Consider the following 24,112-nt stretch of genomic DNA (forward strand, 5'->3'; position numbering starts at 1 on the left):
TTCATATCTCAGAACTAATAATGCCGGTACGTATTTATTTATTTATTTATTTAAAAATTTAGCCATTAGTCCGAAAACAGCACTCACAGCCTTTACATCGGACTATTAACAAAGAATAACAAGGTAGATGATTACAAACACCCAAGCCCTAGGTGGAAGAAAACCCACCCAGGTGGGAATCGAACCCGCGACCCATGGATTGGCAGACGAGGTTGTTACCCCGCCGCCACCGAGGCCGGCAATTAAATTGGCTTTAATTATTATACTTGAAAATGCAACTGAGAATGACAAGAAAAATTTTTCACCAGAAGACTTATAAGAAGGAAAATATTTAACAGACTGAAAAATGATATCACACAAGCCATAATTCATAATCCAAGTAATTCCACTATGAATTTGAAGGAAATATATGTGGCATACCTCTTAATACATTATAGGATGTATATAAACCATCTTATTAAAGTCAATAGTTAAATTCCTGGTACATTGACTTTTCCTTTGGTAGACAAAAATTAGAAACACAAAAATATCACACGCAAAAGCCATATGACCCGTTCACTCCTTTGCACACATAAACCATTTGACCAATGTAATTTATGGCACTCATTTAGGAGTGAAATTCAAATCTTAATTTATTGAGACTTAACGGTGAAAATAAATAGTGTTTATGATATACCCTCATACATGCCATTGCAGTCAAAGAAAAACTGATGTATTCATGTGCCTACTAATATTCTATAATTCTATCTTTCCAAAACTGAATCTCAGCATATACTCAGGGTGGCCACACCATTTGATGGTGGACCTATTTGGTGATTTCCAGATGAAAATGAAGGTGAACATCTCAATCAATGACATCCTCATGAGATACACAACAATGCAAGAAATGCTCATTAACTTTTTCACTGAAATGACAGAATATTCAATATCATACAGACTGTAGCAACAGCGTTTCATTATAGAATGCAGTCACAACGGAAACTTTCATCAGAGAGGTTACCTCTTGAGTTTTGATGATATTATGATGCTATTCAATATGAGAGGATTTCAATGACCTTCTATAAAACATTGTTGACCAATGTCACTGATGTCCTGCATTGCCATAGATAAGGATTGCTGGGTAAAATACAAGAAACACTCAAAACAAGTCAAATTTAAAAGTTTGAAAAAGAGCTTTTCATAGATTTTAGTATACTACCTTGATCAAAAATTTCCCGGAATTTATTCAGAAAATTAAAAATACAAGTTTATTCATCTAAATCTATATTGTCCCCTTCAAAGTAATCCCCATCGACTGCAACACACTTATGCCAGCGCTTGATCCAATCCTCGAAACATTTTTTATATTCGGTTTTCGGTATGTCCATCAGTGCTTCCTGCGATTTTTCCATTACTTCCTCTCGGCTGCTAAAACGCGTTCCCCGTAATGGTTTTTTAACTTGATTGAACAGAAAGAAGTCACAGGGAGCCAAATCAGGTGAATTCGGTGGCTGTTGGATGGTATTTGTTGCATTTTTCGTCAAAAAATTACGAATAATGATAGCACTGTGCGACGGTGCGTTATCATGGTGCAAAATCCACGAGTTTTCTGCCCACATTTCTGGTCTCTTTCGGCGAATTGCTTCACGCAAACGTCTCATAACGCCCAAATAATACTCTTTGTTTACTGTCTGGCCTTCTGGCAAAAATTCATGATGCACTACACCGTTGTAATCCATGAAAACCGTCAGCATTGCCTTCTTTTTTGACTGAAAACGACGTGGTTTTTTTGGTCTCGGCTCATTTGGTGAACGCCATTCACTTGCCTGATGTCTGGATTGCGTGTCGTACTCATAAACCCACGTCTCGTCTCCAGTAATGATCCTTTTGATGAATGTGGGATCGGATTCAGAATCGCAAATCATGTCTTTTGCGACGTCAACACGGTCTCTTTTTTGCATGAAATTGAGGTCTTTTGGCACCAACTTTGCTGCTACACGACGGAAACCCAAATCATTAACCACAATGTCTTGGGCGGATCCATAGGCAATATTCAAGTCCTCCGCTATATCTCTGATGGTTAATTTGCGGTTATTGACCAACATTTCTTTTACTTTATCAATTTTTTCACCGACTTTCGATGTCGATGGTCTGCCACTGCGTTCATCATCTTCGATTGACTCACGACCACTTCTGAACCGCTCGTGCCACTGGTAAACGACCGTTTTTTTTAGAGAATCGTTGCCGAAACACTTTTCCAACATTTCCAACGTCCGTGCGCCACTAAATCCGTTTTGTACGCAAAATTTAATACAAGTTCGTTGTTGCAAATTTAAATCCATTTCTGAAATTGTAAAAAATCGCCAACACACACAGAGATAGATGTACTCTTGGCTACGTAACTTTTGCAAATGTCAAGTTATGACACTAAGATTTAAAGGGAATATCAACAACAGATGTACCAATTTAACAAAAAAAACAGAACTCAAATCGGAACGATGGGAGCGCCACACGGTGGTTATTCCGGGAACTTTTTGATCAAGGTAGTATTACTGCTATGTATGCATTAGCTTGAAGTATATCTGATTTTTGGGATGTCTCCAAACTAGATAAAATATCTGAGGGTTCACTATACGGTCAATTATAGGCATTAACACTTAAAGTCATGGCTAATTTACAGTTTTCAAAATTGACAGTGAATTTATACTATTCATGGTTACTTGATTGAGTAGCCACCCTGATACTTCACCCTTATATTCAACCTTATGCCCTTCACCCTTACAAGCCTAATAATTTAAGTAATAATTTATGCACCAGGAATTAATTTCAGAACTTAAAAGGAAATAACACCATAATAAGCCCCCAATTTTGGGAAATTACACCCAATATCCTTATAAATATCTAAAATGGAAAATTTGAAATAGCCATACAGAAACATTCCCTCTAAGTTTCTGAACAACATTGTTAAAGTCAAAAATTTCCTCCTACATCATTAGGACCAAGTCTACTAAAACCTATTTACTCACCCTTGGAAGTTGAAACGGATCGCACAAGCAGAGATGAGCAACGTAGTGCCAGCTCCAAAGCATCAAGCCAACACTTTCCTGCAGCCAAAGAAGGGGCTCGAAAAATGAGATATGCTGTAGGCAATGGCTGCACAACAGCGCCTATTCAAGAACCAAAATTTCATTAGCTATCATTAAGTATAAATATTGTTAACAGATACATGGAATTATACAAAATAAAAAGCATTTTTCCATTTCATACAATAAATATTATTGGAGAATATTTTTAACCATGCCAAATCAATTTACTCAATAACATAACAGAAACCAACCAGAAATCATTTCATTAATTATGACTAAAAACAATTAAACTCCTTTTGAAACTTTCAATTGGATTAATTTTGCATATAGCATACATATGTTCAACTAAAATCACATATGATGACTTTCATACTTAAATCCATTCTATTTTTTTATATATTCTATTTTTTCCATTACATTTTATTTAATCCTGCTTGAAAGCTTACAAGTTCGCAAGCAATCACTTCAACTACATTGACACTAAAAATGAATAGGGATATCACAATTCACTCAGCAAAATCATGAAAAATATTTTAATGTTTACTTTTAAATCATGATGCACAAGACAAATTCCCCAGCCGACACCTTATGAATATCTTGTATTCTTTTCTCCCTTGAGATAGTGATCAACATATAGTAAATATGTAAACAGTTGGGAAACTTTATTTAGCCTTGTTGTAGTGACTGTTGCCATAAAATAAATTCCTAACAATGCCATGAGTTACATAAATTATGGACAAGTTTAATAAGTATAAGGTGAGCAGATTCTCCATGTCATATTTATAAATATTTGCCATTAAATATAAAAACAGAATTGCCGTAAGTGACCTTAGCAATCAGTATATTTGAACATCTTACCGATAGCTTCCTTTTCGGGCCCACGGGGAGCCCAGATAGATTGATCCAAGGGGTGGAATAATTTAAAACAAAAGCCATCTTTCTTTGAAGGACGTTCCATAACTTGGCAAGCATTTAAAAGAACTGTACCAACCCAGTGGTTACTCTGAAAGAAAAATAATTCAGCATACATTAGTATTAACATAAATATACAAATTTTGAGCACAGATAGCAAAATATGAGGATCAAATAAATATTTATAATGTCCTTTGCAAATCCACATGAAACGTATTACTGATCAAGATATTATTCATGGAATGCCATAACAATTTTCTTACCTTTGTTTTTGGACTCTTGTAAAGCAAAAGAAGGCCTGGTTTCAACACACACCATAATTTAGTCCAGCCTTTCAACTTTCCCCTAATCTGTAACCATAATAATCAAAGATCACATTAGCCTTTTATTGTAATTGGAAAAAACCACTTATTCATGCCTTCTTTGCACAGTGCATAATTTCATTCAACATTTCATGTAAACACAATACCTACTATTCCCTCTTGGCAGCAAATGAAAAGCTATATGTTAAGCACAACAGGCTAAAATACTAAACCAGGGCTTTCCCTGCAGCGGATGAGTGAAACTTGGAATGTAATTGACGGATCAAAACATTTTCCTTCACCAAGATGCAGATTATTATTATTATTTGGCTGTCAAAGCATGGATTACAGTTAGTAGATGCACACTCAGTTATATTTTTATTCTTCTTTGTAAAGACAAACAAAAGCATAGTAACTTAAACTCGAATACATTACCACCAAGATGTAGATGTAACCAATTTGAGGGCTTAGAACTTTCAAAGGCTACATGAACATCATACAGAAAAACTTCTTGTCAATGGTTTTCATACACATCCTCAACCAAAACTTTAAATATGTATGAATCTATGTAACCACAGCCAAATATTCATCATTCACAAATCCTTCTTCTTGCCAAATATATTAGCATACTTCAACAAGAAATTAATTCTTTCCCTCAACCTGCTGTATGATGAGTTATACGTGCCTTACCTCCTTAAAAACTTACAATTACTCTTAATACATTACAGATGAGGTATAAAATGCCTTCATGAAAATTAATAGCATGTAACATATAGGCACTCATTATGTTGAGCAATCATACACATTAATTTGCATTTTATTTTCCAAACAGATCAAAATAGACTAGAATTTCAGGATATTTTAATTGGTACTTATTTTTTCTCTATTTTGAGGTGCATCATGACTTCTGTAGTAAAAAACCTAAAAATATAACCTTTTTTGCAAACATTAAAGACAGAATTGTCTAGGCTTGAAGTGTGATCAAGATTGTAGCCACCTATAGAGTTCCCATTTCAATTCATATTTTAAACCTTACATTTCAATAAAATACATGGAAATAATTTTGCAATTCAATCAGGAGATCAATTTCAAAGAAATAACATAAATTATCTTTTTAATGGCTATAATCTCTAGTGCAGCCTTTGCCATTTCAATTCACACTCCATTTATTTTTTATTTATAACCACTATTCCAATTCCTGAACAACATGAAGCAGAAATATTCTAACAAAATAGGTAGGAGACCTGCTTATCATTGTTGAATGCACTCAGAAAAATTATATAAAGAAACCTAAAGTAAAAAATAGGTAAGATTATTTCTAATTAACTAATTTATTTTCAGAGATTAGGTAATGATTTAAGATTGCCGTCTCTCTCCTTGAAACATACATTACAAATACAGGGTGAGGCAACATAACTTCCTGTTTTTATAGTGTTTTGCATTTGAAAAAAGGAAGTTATGTTGCCGCACCCTGTACTTTCCACTAAAATAATATGAAATAGAATAATGACTATCACATCGTACCTTAAGCCAGTCTGCAAGAACTACAACAGAAGGGTCCTTCAAGGAAGAAAGAAGCTCATTGGCAACACGCTTCTTTTCTCTACGGTAGTTTTTTCTTTGAGCCTTGTAGGACTCCTTACGGGTCAAGCCACCATTATTATTATTTACAGCACCTGGGCCACTAGATGGAGATACAGGACTTCCAACAGCTGAAGCACCCATGGTGGGGGTTGTTGCAAAGCTACTTGCATCTGCCCCAGGAGGATGGAGCTACAGAAAATGATATCGATATGTGATGATTTTCCATATTGTTTCCAGTCATACTGTATTTATATCAATAATTTTATAAAGAATTGTACTGGTTTTTAATTAGTTGCTGAATGGTTTTTTAAAATTATTACATGCTAAGGATTTTAAATTTTACTATTATCATAATAAAATAAATACTCAGCAGAATAGAGGAATACCTTATCAGGTGATGGAAAGTCATTCAGTTTGGAAGCATCCAACCAACTGGTGGCACCTGAAGACATGATATTAGATGATTAAGATTGATAAAAAAACCTAAGTAAAAAATATGAAATAAACTAATGAAAACAATATTACCTCTAAATGTAAATTAGAATCTTCACAAAAAAGTCAGACAAATAGTAAGTTGCATTGTTGTTACCAGAGCAACGAATGAAAGGTAAATAGTGGCACATACATGAACATTTTTATAAAAAAGCAAATTCGTGCAATATATTAACTTGACTCTGTATATAGCACTTCAATATTGGAATTAAGTTTTTCCTTTCGTATAAAAGATATTTCATATTAACTATAGCCATTAGGAACAAATCTACTCATGGGACAAAACCAACTACATTATTGTTTTACCCAGACCAAAACTATGATGACAAAACATTGACTTCCATAAAATATGTACAAAATAGGCATGTAGCTATAAATGCCATTGAGTTACTTTTTCAAAAACTCATCAAGTTTGATGTTCAAGATGCAATTAGCATCTACCTGCAACTACACTCATTTAGGAAAAACAATCAGAACACCAGTGCATAAAAAGAAAGCTATTGTACTTAAGTAGAGGAGGCTGTGATGGCTTTCAAGAGAAGGAATAATAGGGTAGTCTCAAACTTTTAAAACCAATCTAAGGTAAAGTTGAAGATATCAGGATTTACATTATTAGCAGCTAATAATTTGAAATTTTATAAAAATTACTTACTGTTTTAATTAAGTCTACAAAAGTTTGATTTTATACTGAGGTACTTCTAAGAATTTTTAAAGATATCTACCCTCAATATTTTCTAAACTTAAGTATGATATCACAACATGAGTTACCATATTCTCATCTACTATGGCCTCTAAAATAGTAACTTTCACAAGCTTAATATCAGAGGCAATATAACAATCTTTCATATGATGTTCATGATACTTTAAAAACAGTGATCAGCCATTTTCCTGCATTTTGGTTATATTCCTGGAGTAAAAAATGCACAAACTTTTTCTATCACAACACCATTGTAACGCAAATATAAATCAAATTTGACTTACCTAAGTCTTAATAGGTGGGAGCGTGAACTTCTATATGGATTGACAAATACATGAATAATGCCATTAGGGTTTCTATTTTGGCCTTTGAAAACTGAAAAACAAGGGCAACATATCCTACAAGTACCGCAACGTACAACACGGGAATACACTTTCTTCGAAATTTACATCTAGATTTTTACAAATGTTTCTTGGCATCCATGAAATATACCGCGAATAAAACATTGTTTTCTATGATTATATATGACCTCAGTGCACCTTCTCATGCAACCGGGTGAATTTTGAATCGACTTTTTTTTCACTCTTATGAGAGAGGCCCCTCTGAACAAAATCATTGAAAACGTAGTTTAAAAACCGTGAGGTTTACCCTGCGTTTCATATTTTACGAAATATTCCAAAATTTATGAATTTCTGGATCCTCCCTCTTTACTTTTTGATTTCTTGTACACACAAAATATTAAAATTTGATGCGGCCTTCAAAATATCGAGGGAAACCCTTTTTCAAAATGTATCTAGCCACCCCAACCACAGTAATCAACCCGAATGAATGCTGGTTTCATAGGTGCGGGCAAAGCACACGTAATGCCAAGGCCAAAAACAACAGGTTCCCCAAAAATCTCACAGCGTGAGTGAGTGCTCACAGGTCTCACCCGGAATCGAAAGCAGGCACTCCAGTCAGTAGTCCAGCGATCTACTCACCGGACTACTACGGTCCCTACAAAAATAATCTTACATCGATAATTTATAATGAACAATTGATGAGTCACGCTACCTTCAGGAAAGATCAGTGCAATTATCTAAAGCTATTTCCTTAACGCCCCGCACGTAATATTAATGCGATGATGCATCATCATCAGTAAGCCAATAACGTCACCTCTTCTCGCAAATTGCATTCCCTCCCACGACGTTAAACATTAATAAGTTGCAGGGCTCAATGGTAAAATTAACTGACAGCTGCAACTGGTTGTTCACCTAAAGAGGGAAACGCAAAATGTGAAAAGTGGAAATTCACTTCAGCAATATGTTTTACACGCGTATTCTCTATATTACACGCACATTTCTTTAACAAGTCATCGAGAAATAATGGAATTGTTCGCCTAATCTGTTTTGGTCAATGTTTTCACAAAATTAAATAAACGGAATACTATTGTCCTTCGTGAAATATAATCATATTTAAGCATTCCTTCTTTCTTCTTAACACCTCTAGAAATGAATGTGCACACTTGGAGAGGAAGTCCCAGTGTAATTATATAATACAACGGATACGCGCATAATTATTGGCCAGTACTTCTCATATGTTTGAGCAATGATTAAATTATGGGCTCTTTCCTGATGATGGGGGCATTACAATGTACGTTGCGTAACTTGAGAAAGAAGTGTATGAATTTAAAGATTACGCGAGTGACTTCCTAATTACTCCGCTTCATGAAGACGAGGACAATTCACTTCGACGAGAGCGTTCGAAGAGTACGAAGAGTTCGGTGACAAAGTAGAGCAGTGACACCCAATTGATGAGTCATAGTGAGGAGGATGGAACGGAGGGAAGCAAGGTAACGCGAATGAGCCACGGAGCCTCAACGGTTGATTGGGTAGTCGGGGAGGAATGACATCGAACTCTTAACATGTCCCTTCCAATACAATGAGTTAACCATTCGCCACTTTTGCCAGCTATGAAACAGGAGCAACGGATACAGTTGAAAAGAATTGATAAATCGGGAATATTTTGTATCATATAATCGCGGTGATGTACAATTCGCGATAAAAATAATAATTCTGTCAATTCCGACTGAGTGACAAAAATTGGGTTTAGTCCACAATTAACTTTTGTTTAAATCCCGGCAATTAAGATGCCGCAATGTAGATGTGCATGAGAACTACTCAATAGCGCCTTAATACCGCATCATTAAGCATTTTCCTGGATGATTTACAATTGAGCGGGAGTGTTTTTTCTTCTAATATGTTACATTCCACCTTGTTTCTGAACGACTGAAGAAACTGTTCCTACGCATTTTTCAGCTTTACAAAAAATAACTTCCGATTTGATATCATCATTCTTAATGCAGTGAATCCCATTGAGAGACAGACAGAGAGATCAGGGATATACTTCACAGAACATTTCGGTTGATTTTCTTTAAATAATACTCGGGAATATCATGAATACTGGGGTTATTAGCAGAGTAAGCATTTTTGACTTCAATTATTTTTGTGGTATCAAAATGAGTGGCCGATACTGTTGCCGGTCCAAATCGTAGTCACTTTCAAGAAAACTAAAGGCATTCCAACGGTGCGTAATAAAACAATAGAATTTCCCAAATACCTATAAAATATTTTGATATCAAAAGTGGAATAACCTTCCCGTTCTCGTCGATTACCCCGGCACATAAATTATCATCAACGTTCTGTAATGGCCGGAAAAAATACTTCATTCGTAGTATCCATCCATAGCAAAATACGCCGAGCCCAACGCAAATAACGCCTACAATTCAAACGCCTGGGTTCAGCCAAATTACATTTTATTTGCATTGAGTAGTGGGTTGTTAGCTCTGTTTTGTAGTCAAGTACCTTAATATGAAAAATTATTTATGAATGGTATCCATTTAAGTACTCGAGACATCTCGGTATTTAATTTCATGCAAAACCAAGAACAAGTCATTCCTGCTCGTTGTTGCACCCGGAACCGTCGATAAAACTTGATTCCTGAAATTTTTTCTTTAATTTCAAATGTTAATTTTCAATCTGTTCTAATACACACCATACGAAAATGAATAAACAGCTCCAACATAAATGAAACCAACAAAAAGCAAGACGACAAAAAGCCACATCCATTTTTACCAAGGAATAATATAAACGAAGAAACCCAAATGCAATTAATGGCAATAAAGAAGTAATTAAAAATAAAAGAACATTGTAGGTTATAATGGTATTTATTGTTTTTGTAGTGAGATGAAAACTGCAGAGGGAAACCGAGCTATACACTTGAGTGGAAGGTAAGTTTTTATCGATTAATTTTAATATTTTAAACTTTAAAGTGTTTACGAGAACAATTTATTGATCGGAAGAGCGAAAAAAATTGTCAACAAGCAAGAAAGCATTAAAAAATGAAAAAAAATCGTGTTGATATTTTCCCAAGTTTTAGCCTCCCCGAGCTTAGATGGACCTGGAGTTTTATACACGTGAGGTGCAAAATTGGATGGCCTTTGAGGCAGGCAGTCAAGCGTAACGGATCATTGTCAAGATACCCTGAGTCACATGGCCTGACGGCTCCAATCAAATTTTCCAATATCGATCACATTCGTGACGTAAACGATAATCGTTGCACAGTTGGCAAAGAGTGCACAGATTTGGAAATTATTAACCGACAGCAAACGGTTTTTATCATATTTATAAATGAAATGAGGTGTTTTTTGAATTCCTCTAATTGCCATTTGTACTTCCTTAAACAGAATTTGGGTCGGCGGTGTCTTTTCTGTACGGTGAGATTATATATTTTACGACTTAATTTCAATTGCACGAGTCCAAAAATATCAGTCACTGATATGGACCCTAGATGTCACAAATTATTTCTTTCTAAGTGTGTGCGCATCTAGACAGCAAATTCAGATTAGGGCTCGAGTTCTAGATATGCAATTCCTTTCCCAAGCTCATTTTTTCTTTAGCGATAGAACAAAGGCTTCACACGATGCATGCCATTTCTGACATCAAAATATTATACATCCTGAAATTTGATGTGTGCCACCTAGTATCCAAATATGCAGTCAAATCCCAGGTATCAGATTATAGAGAAAAAATGCAGAAACATATCCCGTCGATGAGCATTGAGCAATGGCCTTATTAATCAAGAAGTGATTTCTCATTTACTATACCGTCCTAATATTTTAATCTTCGAACTATAAATAGTTCCAATCACTCGTATTTGGAAAGAAAATGCCAGCTGAAAATATATATCAGACAAGGTAACTTTATTGTGCTACATGAATGCACATGCTCTCTAAGCATCTGCAGACGAAAGTATCACTCCGCTCCTATTTCGAAAACTCGACTTTTTGCACGACAGAGCTGATATTTCACGCGTACAACTTTGGAAACCGTATCTATGCACTTACTCGAGGAAACAGGTTTATGGCTTCCCGAAATAGCACATGGTGGACTTCACATTTTCTGCATGCCTAAAACACACTGTACACTTTCTTTAAAGGCCAAACGATCGACAATGTAGGTCGAGTATAATTTCTGTGGCTGCCACTACCTATACAGCTACATCTGACTTCGGCACAGATGATTGAAAGTAAATCAATTTAACGTATATCTTTTAGATTATTATCGATGTGAGTGTGAGCGAGTCTATTTCGGACAGGTCTAATGCACTGGTAGCGGTATAGGGGTTCACGACGACGGAAAGATTTTGATGACACCAAGCTCGCGCCCAAATGCTTACAAAGGTTTTGTATCACCACCTCTAGGCATTTCATCAAATTTGCTTAAGAATTAGGGTGAATTATTTTTACTATAGGATGAAATGAATTTAAGTAAATTTAAAGACAAACGAAATTTTGTTGACTCAGTGGTTGTCTTACTTTATAGGATCGGACAATTAGAAACGCGATGCGACCCATGTTGGGCTCCGCGTCGCTATGCACTCGATTGCACTACAGTTTGAATACAATCGAGCCCCGTGTCTAAATTCAACACTACCTTCCATGTTTCAAATTTAGTTCGAATAGCTCTATGGACTGAAAACACCAATCACAATTCGAGGAGTGAAACTAGAGCAAGTAACATACTTTATCTTCCAGGGCAGCAGTACAACTTAGGAACAAGTTCGACCGACATCAAGCGAAGAATAGCTCAAGTTAAAGAGGGCGTTCATGAAGAAGAGGTAACCACTATGTCCAAAAAACCCGAGTTGGCAAACATGGAAGCAGTTCGTCTAAACGATCTAATGGAGCATGGCACTGCACGGATCGGAGACATGGAACACTGGCAAAGTAGACCAGCGAAGAAGAGAAGCCTTTAAAACATGCTGAAGGATAAATGGACAGAGGAGGTGATGAGCGAGATAGTATACAGATGAGCAAAAGAGGAAAGGACCACATGGGGAACTAGATGGATTGGACACGCCTTGAGGCACAATGGATTAGTTAGAAACATGATAGAAGGGAAGATTCCGCAGAGAGGACCAAGAGACAAATACGTACGACAAATTAAGACGAACGTAAAAAAGAAAAGCTATCATGGTATGAGGGAATTAATACTGAATAGAGAAGAATGGAGGGCTGCAGTAAAATCAATGTTAGGATTGAAATACTGATGATGATGACATCGATTTTATTGCATCATAATATTATCACTCATTCATTTATGGGAGCGAAATTTTCCAACGCGAGAAGTATTATGTCGACTCAAATCGATGGGAATGGGGTACTTGTGGAGTATTAATGGTAAAAACGGGGGGTATTTGATGGGAAATGAGTGGGATATGAAAGAATGTGAGCTCTACACACAAGTGATAGACCAAGTATCAAAGAAGCATGCTACATTGGTTTGGCCATGTTGAGAGAACGAATGAGGGTCGATACAATAAAGAGGAATAAATTTTTAGCGAGGGAGAGATACGAGAAGGCCTCGGGCGAGTGTGTGCGAAGTTACTTTCAAGATGGGGACTATTAGAAATGTCAGGAACGGAAGAGCATCAATGAAACGATGTAAAAAGGTGATACGGGTGAAATAATTATGTAAGGATGGGAAAGAAATTAGTAAAAGTAAGTTTCCTGTAATTACCTTAAATCAGACTCTTCGACTTACGAGTAGCCTACGCCAGAAACCCGATGATTTTAAAACACGGTTGTGCCGATTTAAAAACGCCGGGCTCACGGATATTTCCGAAACCCATGTTGTTGGGTTGTTTCTGATAAACCAGTTGGGTTGTCTTAACATGGTTATCTGCCCTTCGCCCGTTCACTCTCTCACACCCGACGGGTTTCCGAACGCGGACGCTCTTGCTGTGAAACCGTCGAGCGGTGGATTTTTAACAGCTTGAAAATATGTCAGCATATTAAACACACTTTTCTTCATGCGATCGACTGCCTTAGAAACATGGAAGATGAGCTTTTTATTTCTTATTTATGCCTAGAATTGTACCACGCAAAACTCATATGCTTCGGAATGTAGACCCACTTTCACAGAAGCATTTTTGTGCTTCAGTTCTCCGCGAAATTTCGTGTTAAACAGTTCTACAATTACGTTACTTAATTGTTTTCAGACTTGGGGGTGGTTTATGAATGAAAATGACTTGCATTGATTTGGTCAATGGAAATTTTAAATCAAAAATTTTGTTTTGCCCCAGAGACCATTTCAATTTAAATCGCATTACTAATCCAAGTTTTGTTACAGACTACATTCAATTCAGTCGCGCGCGATGACTAAGCGACCGATTTTATCTTCACTTTCCAAGGAGATATCTGAGCAATGGAATTCTCAAAATTTGTGCATAACTAATTGATGTTGTGACGGTGTCACACATACTTTATGATTAATGGAATAAATTAAAGCTATTATTGCTGTGTGAGCATATCAGAAATAAGTGCTCTGAGATGACAACTGTTCCCCGACATTGCATTTAGTAATATTTTCTAACTTAACTTCTTTCATTATCATTTATATTTAACTTACGCGCTTTTCACTTATGATGAGGTTTCCGCAGTGTAACGATGTTTAAATCAAGAGTTACATAAAATTGATAGGAAAAACATTTTTATGCAAGATTTAAGCTTCATAAAGATAATTTTGCATCATAATACGGTATGTCATTCATGATGTAACTGCAAAGTGTACCGTAGAAGTCTATTAGAGTACATAAATAAATAAATATATATATATATAAATAAATATATACGCATACATACATACTCCAAATTAATTCAAATTATGTGACTGAAGATCCCATCTCTTGTGAATCTATATTTTGCTAACATTGAAATGATTAATTCTATATTTTGATTTTTGAAACAAAAAGTTTTATTTTTATGAATGCAAATAAAAACTTCATTCATCCAATTTTTAAAAAATACCTAGCCCTGGACATTGTGTTTTGAAGTAACAATTTTCTGAGATGGAAATTATGAGGCCATATTACTTCAGCTTCCAGGGGACCTAAAATTCCAATTATTTCTACTACTGTTACACATCTACTGACTTTAAAGCAGGTTAAATTTTTGGTTTAAAAAGTACCTATGTACTTGTTTTTAAATTTAGCATAAATATGCTGAGCCACACAGATAAATGATTATACCTAAAGGAAGGTTTATGTTAAGGCTACCTGGGAAAGTAATTTGGAATTACAGACTAATTACAACATTTGTCATATTCAGACGAGAATACATTTTAATAAAAATCATCACACCAAATAAGCAAAAATGTACTGCCATTGGGGGGGGGGGGCAATAATCCCTGGTTGTTCCTGATGTATTCACTCATCTTTTCCTGTGATAAAGAAATTTACCATCCACACCAGCAAACATTTTGAGGTATCCTAAACATTTCACAATATTCTAACTTCATCATTCAGTAGATGTCATCACATATTCAAGAATTTCAGCAAGAAATTTAACTATAATTGACATTAAAAGTGTAATAAAATCAGTGTAACATGGTGTAGAAACGATGTGCATTTCACAAGAAATATCCTTAAATTTAATTTCTACTTCTAAATATACATTATTAAGTGCACCATATTGTAATATAAGGCTAAATTACTATGAATTTGTATTTATGCTCTTAAGGCTCTCTTCTTTTTGAGTACCGTGCACACCAACCACATTTAATTCTATGCATTTGTTACTTTTTTTTTCACAGCCTAGATGTAGCTCTCAGAGTCTAAAACTTGTTGTTGTAGTCAATAAAAAAAATCAATGTTCGAACAAATAGCTTTGCAAGATTAAAGTATTTTATTATCATTAAAAAATAAAGCTTATGCAAAATTGATAACTGTTGTAGTTGACACATAACCATCTTGAGCATCTAAGAGTTAAAGCACAACTCATTTGACATCACCACACATGCATGACCGTTGCAAAATTAAAACTGACCTTCAAGACAGTAATATATACTGGAGATAGATTTTGAGAATGCACAGTGGTTCAAAAATTTCTCCCCACTTCTCTGTAGACACTTGCAATGAAAATACTTCTAAAATACTAAACAAATGCACTTACTTTATGCACCTATTTCTACACCTACCCTTTACAATCTTCTATTTAATAATGCAGTGACATGCTTAATTGAGTTTAAACCAATACATGGCAAGTAAATACAAGTCTTACTCATTACATTTACCAGAGATAACCTTAAACTCCAATAGCTAAAGGCACAAAGTTTCAGATCCAAAGCTATAATTCAACAAAATCACAAGTACACAGTACATCTTGAACACACTGCCTTTTAGAGGAGTAATTTTTACTAGAATAATATATCGTTATTTCTACTTCTGGTAAATTGGACTACACTATCATCATTATTGCATCACTGTGTGATATTATATAACTTGAGCTGAAATTAACTCATCAGCCTATTAATTGAAATATCAAGTCAAAACAATTATTAACTACTGATTTGATTCAGGAGTCCATCACATGTCGCAGCTTATGGCTTCATGTTTACACAATGCCCTTCTGAGAAATCAAGAGAACTTCTAAATTAATCAGGGATTTCCACAATCGATCTTTTTTTAATTTTTTCCAATTTTGGCTCGCTTTCCATATCACCCAAAGTGATCATTTTTCAACAAACACAACAAGCATTAAATTCTAAATGTCCCTCAATCCCTTCATAATTTTTCAAAATTTGAATTGACATTTTTAACTGTATGGCTGCAATCAATAGCATGTGAAATACAATAACATACAAGGTCTGTCCCAAAAGTAGTAGAACTGAGTGAATTACAAAAATGCATTTCCAGAATTGATACATTCCCTCAAAAATCTTCAAAGTAGCATCCTTGTTCACCCAAGCACTGCTGCCAGAGGGTTTTTTTATGCCTCATATGCCTTCTGGAAGACAGCACCTGGAATGCTGCTAGGCTCCCTCGTCACGGCCGGTTTTAATGCTTACACTGAGCCATGATGACATCCTTTCTGGATGGATTTGAGGTGAGGGAAGAGAAAGAAGTCTGGTGGGGCAACATCAGGCTGCAGGTTTGCTGAGGCAGGGTCAAGAAGCTCTCGGCAGATTCACGTGCGTGTTTCCTATTGTTTGTGCAAGAGTACTTGCAGCACCGATAACGGATACACATTTCTCATTCCCATGTTTTCAGTCACAAGTTGATGTATATCACTTTTAGGGATGCCAAGTTAATAAGAAAATGTGAAAATACTTAATATGCAATCCCTGTCCAAAAAAACCTTCTTTCTTGCAAGATTTGTGTCACTTTCTGAGGTCGAAGGGTATCCTGAACGTTCAGCATCATTAACATCTTCTATATCCTCTCGAAACAACTCGTGCCACTCAAAAACACACAATATACCCATGGCTTTATCCCTATAAGCTGCCTAGAGCATACCATGAGCCTCTTTCCCAGTTTTGCCCAGTTTCAAACAAAATTTGATGGAATAGCACTCTTCCAATAACCGGTTCATGATAGGACATAGCGAGGTCACGTTATGAAGGTTCCACAAACAAACAATTCGCATTCTGCAAAGGCTGGGAGCCAACTGCCACTGGCATCCAGCTTTTCCTGAGACTGCATCACTTGAACCCAGCCAGAGAAATCACCACCCGTCTGTCCATCTATCTGGGCAAAAATAATTCCTACTACTTTTGGGAGAGACCTTGTACTTAATTGATATTGTAGTACATGTTTTTCACGCACAATTGAGGCGCTTTCCACATAATATTACAATGCTTTTAATTTCCTCACGCCCCAACAAACTTGGCCCAACCCCTCTCTCCCCACTTTGAAAATGACATAATAATGAGTTTCAAGCGTTTCAAATGAGTTAAATATGAGTATGAATGACAATCCCTAATACATATTACACATATAAGTGTATAAATTTTGATTGAACTTGAATCGTAGTTTTATTAAAATAATATTATTTCAAGGAAACTTACTTACTACAGCCACCTTAAGGTTTCCAAGACATACCTATGCTTATACAGAGTGATCAATATGTAATAATAAATGAGAAATGCAACAGGTCCTGATTTTTCATTTCATCTTAAAATGTATGCATTTCTCAGAGTAAGTTTAAAATATTAGTTTGATTGCTGTCCTATCTGGCTATAGGGAACTTAAAAATTTATATTTGAAACATTTGCAACACTCCTACATCCATAGTTTAATACCTTCATACCTATAACAGTGAGATCTGAATTCTGGAATACAAACAATATCCTGTCCCCTTCAACCCATTTGGGACCTCTTGAGTGCATTCTTTATGCATGAGATACAGAGTACTGCAGCCCAGTATACACTATGACTATGACCATTCTTATTTCACATTTTATTATTCCCTTCACACCAGGGATACACAATAATGTAATGGGTTTTAAAAGAGTGGTCCCAGGCAACTACATTGATATGGACCCTTAACTCCTAAAGCTTAATGCTAGATTTCCATGTTCACAGGGGGCAAATTAAAAGTTCAACTTTTTGCAACTTAAATCACATAGTTGCATTCCCCAAAAAAACAATTGAATTTCTTCCTTGGAACAGCCATGATACTGCTCCCCTGATTGAAAACATACCTAACCATGCAAATGCAAGCAACTATGTCTTCGTCATTCTTCTCTATACGAACCTTCATGTTTTACCTTTTCATGAATGATCATGTGGAATTTATTCCGCCTTCCTATTGGCCTTTTAGTGTTCTAATTAATGCAATTTGAATGGAAACTTCCATCTTCCATTTAACAGCATAACAAAGAAAGAAATTATGAACATGAAATTGGAAAATAGGTGTTAATTCATAATGTAGCTGTGCTAATATTATTTGTAAATTCTTCAGATTTACAAGGACCTTTTTCAGCAACACATACTGCAGGATCCAAAATTATGACTCCTAATTATTACAGAAATCTTATTTAATTTACAATGCACCTCTCTATCTGTACCATGGACAATCAGGACAATTCCCTAAACAATGCGCCATCATAATAACATTATATGCTAAAATAGATTAAAAGAAGCATTCAAGAAAAATTACAAAATTACATCACACTACAACTGCATGAGTAAATACAAGGTGTTAATATGGTTAGGGAAAAAATCACACTACTGAATACATAGTGTCCATACAATTTGCAATTCAAAAAGTGCTGCTTGCCATAGCATGCAGAAAAGTCTGTATATGACAGGACAGGCATAGAGTGTAGAAGAATTGAGTGAGAAAAAATCTGATTCAAAATACATTAGATTCAAAAAAAGAATTACAGAATGCTTACCTTTCACTAAAAGAGTTGAATTACTGAAGTTAGTTTTTGAAAATTTCTAATACTATTAGAATCTAATAAGACATGTCCTGAGGCCACAGAGTTCTACCACAAATCATTAGAGAAATAAGATAAATGCACTGTTTACAGATACAAAACAATTATTACAAGACATAATAGTGAATGTTTCAATATGATTACAGGTCAAATATCAAAATAAATCATGAAATGACTAATGAATTCTATCTGATATTAGGACTTTACGGATAAATTTCATCGCTGAAGTTATCCAATAATAGACAGAGACACAATTTTGTCCTCAATAAAAATAGCTCATCTCAATTACAATTGTAAAATTTTCTCTAAACACTTAATTTATTTCCAAGTCATTTCTTTAAAAAAAAAGCACTGTCAAAATGTAGAATAAATGTTTGGCAAATGATTTTCGAATCTCGTAATACCTATATGAAACATTCAAAAATATCATTCGGATGGAAAATACCTAAGAGAAAACTATGACAAAAACAGTATTCCACTAATGTATAACATCTGTAGAGATAACTACCATGCCATCTCAGTGTAAATTATTTAATTCTTATTCATATCAGTGTCTGAAGAATTGTATAAGATTCTGGCATTACATCTAAAATATGCTCTTGTATGAATTTATCAAAAATTATAATTGCTACCCAGTACTTAGCTACACATTTCTAGGAAAGTATGTCTTTTTGAATACTTTCGCAGTCGTGTTAATTTTTTAAAATATTAAGAACACTCATATTCTTACTAGTCACTGCCAGAAATTCCATCATCAACTATTACCCACTCTATGCCTCAAAAATGTTTCTAGATTTCTCTCTATGTAAATGTAATCTTTTACTACATAAAATCCTAAGTGGCATTCCAAGTCTATAAAACAGACAATCAAGTTTGCATAAATGACTGTCTCCAACATATCATTTTCCAACTCAGAGCTAAAAATGAGTATTTTTTAATTTTCCACTCAGAACTCACTGGGTGAGACAGGACTGTAGTTGATGGACTCATTGGAGCCTTGGCAGGAGGGCAGCTTTGGCAGAAGTACATGTAGGCTGGTTCTGCGAGACTTTTTGTCCTCTGCTCCAAGAAGAAAATGTGAATTTCCCAACGAAAGTAGAGTTTCCCCAAGATCATTAAAAATTAAATTGTAATATGTCCTAATTCCATTTTGTTTATCATAGCAGAAAGTAATTCTAAGTAATATAAAATTATAAAAAGATAATTACACTGATATACAGAGGAATCTGGTTAGTACATTCCTTTTTACAGTATGCAATTGTCTGATTGGGACACTCCTATTTAGAAAAATATTAATCATGGTAACAAACTATGAAGAGCACCTATACACATTGTCCTGGATTAATTTAGTCATATAGTTCAGTAGAAGGGTCCATTTATAATTATTTTAAAGTAGATATTTGAGCAAAATTTTTATTTTGGAAAATATTTGGGAACAAAATTTCATTACCTGTTAATTGTTAACATACCATGAAACCACACACAAATTATTCTTCCTTACTGGACAAGTGCAATGAAGGAGAAAAGAATGGAAACTTAGGGAGATATATTAATTTTTGGATGAGAAAGGACTACTGCAGGGGCTGCAAAACTTGCAGGAAAAAATTATGCGCTTACATTTATCAGTACAACTGCATAACTCTTGTGGGAAATAACTGGATTTGCTAGGTGAATCCTGCTATTCCATGTTCATGCATGCATATGGGGAACAAATGAAGCACAGATTATAGCAGTGGTGACCAATTCACTGAGTAACAGGCACAGCACCCTTGACCAAGCATGGGAACTTAATATCTGAACTAGACTCCCTCTTACCACATGTATCTCTCTCTCTCTCTCTGATTGTATCCAAAGCATTCCCATGCCCGCCAACCAAGCTAAGAAAGCTCTCAAGCACAAAAATTGGTCAACACTGGAATACAGAATAGCAGAACTCACATCAAAACTCTTTATTTCAAGTTTTTTTGTGATTGGATGAGATGAACTCATATCTCATCCCCTTTAGAACATACTATCAGATTCTTCTGTATTCATCATATTTTATGGTGCTAGGTGCCAGAATTCATTTTGCATAATATTAACCATAATTCATATTAAGCCTCTGAATTATGAATAATTGCCTTCCCTTCAAAATGAAACAATGTATTTTACAATATAAAACATGCATTATTCCCCAAAATAATTACTTAAAAAATTAATGCATGTAATGCTTTAGCAATTTTTTTTCATGGTGGGTTTTGGACCATGTGAGAGCTAAATACATCAATAATATTTACCATGCCATTTATCACCAATAATATTTACAGATGCCATTTTCCACCAATCCTACTTCTTACAGAGAAATCTCCAGCTTTAATACTATTATTTCACAGTATTTTTGCTTTCATGTAATAAATAATACTATTATTTCACATTGATTATTGCTTTTATTTAATAAAAACTCTTTGTACATAAGATGTAAGATTTGCAAGATGTAAAATGGGAAGATTAACATCAAAAGGGAGTATGCTCTTCAGAATGAAACACCTAGGAATCATTTCACAGCTCCATCAAACCTTAGTACGCTCATTTTAAGAATTCAGAAAGAAAAATACTGTAACATAGAATTAACTTAAATTTACTATGTGAAAAGTTGAACGAAGGCTTTGGCATAATAAAATGATTGGCATCTTTACTACAAAATGTTTACATTAAATAATGTATTTTGCACCATCTTGATTTTCTTCGCGTATATTGTTAGAAAAACTAAATGTTTTCCTTCCCATAACAAAGAAATCTTCAAACTTATATAGATAAATAAATACTTTATTACATCTAAATGTTTTATTTACCTTGTTGAAAAGAAAGTCAGTTTTATGCATGACAAAACATCATAAGACTTTGGATTTTTCTACGAACTTTGAAAATAAACTTTGCAGAAATTTACTAAACATCAAATCATTTTAGTTATTGTAAGCTTCCATCACTGAGCGTGAAACAGATGACTCAACAAATCTTCAGTTTTAAGATCTTCTTTATCACATTAAAATTCATTTGAACGCTAAATAATTAATGAATGAAAAGCAGTTTAATAGATATCAATAACAGATATTAATTTTTTATTTCCATTATAGGAAAACTTACTTTAACATTAAAAAAACAAAAATAACAGAAAACTCCACAAAAAGGGAAGGAAGACTTCACAAAGCACCATTGACACCACAAAATATAATGCAAGTGACACAGGCTAAGGTTTTATTCAGACATAGCAAGTTAATCGTGAGGCCACTGAAATATAAAACAAAGGGAGCTATACCAGAAGATTCTTGAAATTGAACATAGGTACCTTGGAGTTGGCCAAAGAATTCCATGTTTGTAATGCACTAAACAGGGCATGCATCTTAATTTGCCATTTTGGCATAATTCACTTGTCAAATCTTCTGCTCACACATTCGAATATTAGCTAAGCCAAAAGGAATTAGATTCAGGCAAGCATAAAAAACCTTGAGTGCAAACAAACCCATGCTAATATTAGGTGAGATTAAAATTTCTGCATATAATTGCTGCATTGCTGTGGAGTTATTGCAGAAGCATGAGACTAAAATATCATCATTTAGTCACTTTAAAAATAAAATTAGAGTCCTGTTTGCCATTTATTTGTATCTTTTGGAAACTTTATGACATGTTAATACCTTTAAATTTGTCATTAGATTAAGCAAAGCTGAATATTATTCTAAGTAAATAATTTATCTCAATACTAAGAGGGAGTCAAGAGAAAAGCTCTAAGAAATGCCTCTAGAATTAGCTACCCCAAACCATATAATAACCCAGGACAAATAATTAACTCTAGCAACAAACTTTCCAATCACAAATTGCACCTTTAATCTGATTCAAAGAGCTATACCTAATGGCTTTAACAGGAGATTATAAGCAAATATAATTAAGATATAGATTATAGATTTAATTATTTAACTTTCAAGAATACTACTAACAAATTTCACAGTAAAAACTACAGTCATTCATTATTTCAGGTGTGGTCCACCTAAAAAACAATACTTAGTAAAAGCAAATATTATTATAAGTGAAATAAAACTACGTTCAAATTAGCATATAAATATTCTAACCAGAATTCTTGCTGGGTGTGTTAGGAGATGCAGATCCTTTGTGGTGGCTTGCTCCATCCCCTGAGAGTGACTGTGAAAGGGGCTCATGAATGCCTTGCGTGCTGTCCTTCCCAAGGCTTCCAGTTGAACCTCCACCACTTCCCCCAGACTTATTTCCGCCACCAGGAACAGGTATTGGTGATGAAAAGTTTCCTCCAGCTGAAGTCAAAAACGTATTTAAAAATAAATGAATGAAATCATAGACTTATTCAGTCATTCGGTATTTCCACATTCCTTATTTCACTTATTTTAACAGGCTCAAATGTAGAAGGAATAGATAAGAAGTGTGCCATACTGCTTAATTATTTCTTTGCCCTTGTGATACATTAAAACTATTTTTTGTGCAATGATTAATTCATAAATTCAGTGATAAGTATAGTGCCTTGTGTAAAATATTGCATTAAAACCTAACTCCACCACATTAACTTCAGTGGTATTTCCAGAAAAACAAATATATATATATATATATATATATATATATATATATATATATATATATATATATATATAGATAATATATTTATAAATATATATATGGCACAATTGAACACAAAAATATAAATAGAGAACGTAAAAGAACACTCACTATTCAGAAAGTTTAAGCATTCAGCCTTTTGAGTCAGTCTAACCTGAAGAAGGCCTAAAAGAAGGCTAAAAGCTTAAACTTTCGGAAATGCGGGTGTCCTTTTACGTGCTCTCTATATATATTTTGTGCTCTATTGTGCCGTCTTAATGTTATATATATACATATATATATACATACATATGTGTATATATATATATATATATATATATATATATATATATATATATATATATATATATATATATATATATATATATATACACATATGTATGTATATTTACATACACACACACACATATATATATATTTTTTTTTCAAAACTGATGTAAAAGTCTCATGGATGTGAATAATAATGTATATGAAGTTAGCACTAGCTAACAAAAAAAAAACACAGAAACACACAAAGAAGAAAATAAACTCACACGTTTTTAAATTTTTGGTAGTCAAGCCACCTTTCTCTTTCCAGAGGAAACATGTGAGTTTCTTTTCTTTATATATGCATATATAATGCTCTTCAGCAATGACAAAAATATATGTACAAAATCTGGTTGAAAACTTCACATATTGAAA

At 34.4% G+C, this 24,112-nt stretch overlaps 1 protein-coding gene across 7 annotated transcripts in view; it reads right to left on the reverse strand.

Moving 5' to 3' along the window:
- The window catches only part of Orp8 (Oxysterol-binding protein-related protein 8), a 99,295-nt gene that overhangs the window by 31,255 nt on the left and 43,928 nt on the right, over positions 1-24,112 (reverse strand). For 6 of the 7 annotated variants that reach the window (XM_071588418.1, XM_071588420.1, XM_071588416.1 and 3 more), the window contains exons 2-8: positions 22,918-23,115; positions 19,772-19,873; positions 6,250-6,305; positions 5,804-6,052; positions 4,241-4,327; positions 3,924-4,068; positions 3,006-3,146 (exon numbers count right to left, since the gene is read on the reverse strand). In XM_071588418.1, coding sequence (XP_071444519.1) covers positions 3,006-3,146; positions 3,924-4,068; positions 4,241-4,327; positions 5,804-6,052; positions 6,250-6,305; positions 19,772-19,873; positions 22,918-23,115 — 978 coding nt within the window. The remainder of the gene's footprint in view (positions 1-3,005; positions 3,147-3,923; positions 4,069-4,240; positions 4,328-5,803; positions 6,053-6,249; positions 6,306-19,771; positions 19,874-22,917; positions 23,116-24,112) is intronic. The other variant, XM_071588419.1, reaches the window with a different exon arrangement.

Source organism: Hetaerina americana, unplaced genomic scaffold, assembly GCF_022747635.1.
Source record: "Hetaerina americana unplaced genomic scaffold, ioHetAmer1.1.p SCAF_3, whole genome shotgun sequence".
NCBI classification, from domain to species: Eukaryota; Metazoa; Arthropoda; class Insecta; order Odonata; family Calopterygidae; genus Hetaerina; species Hetaerina americana.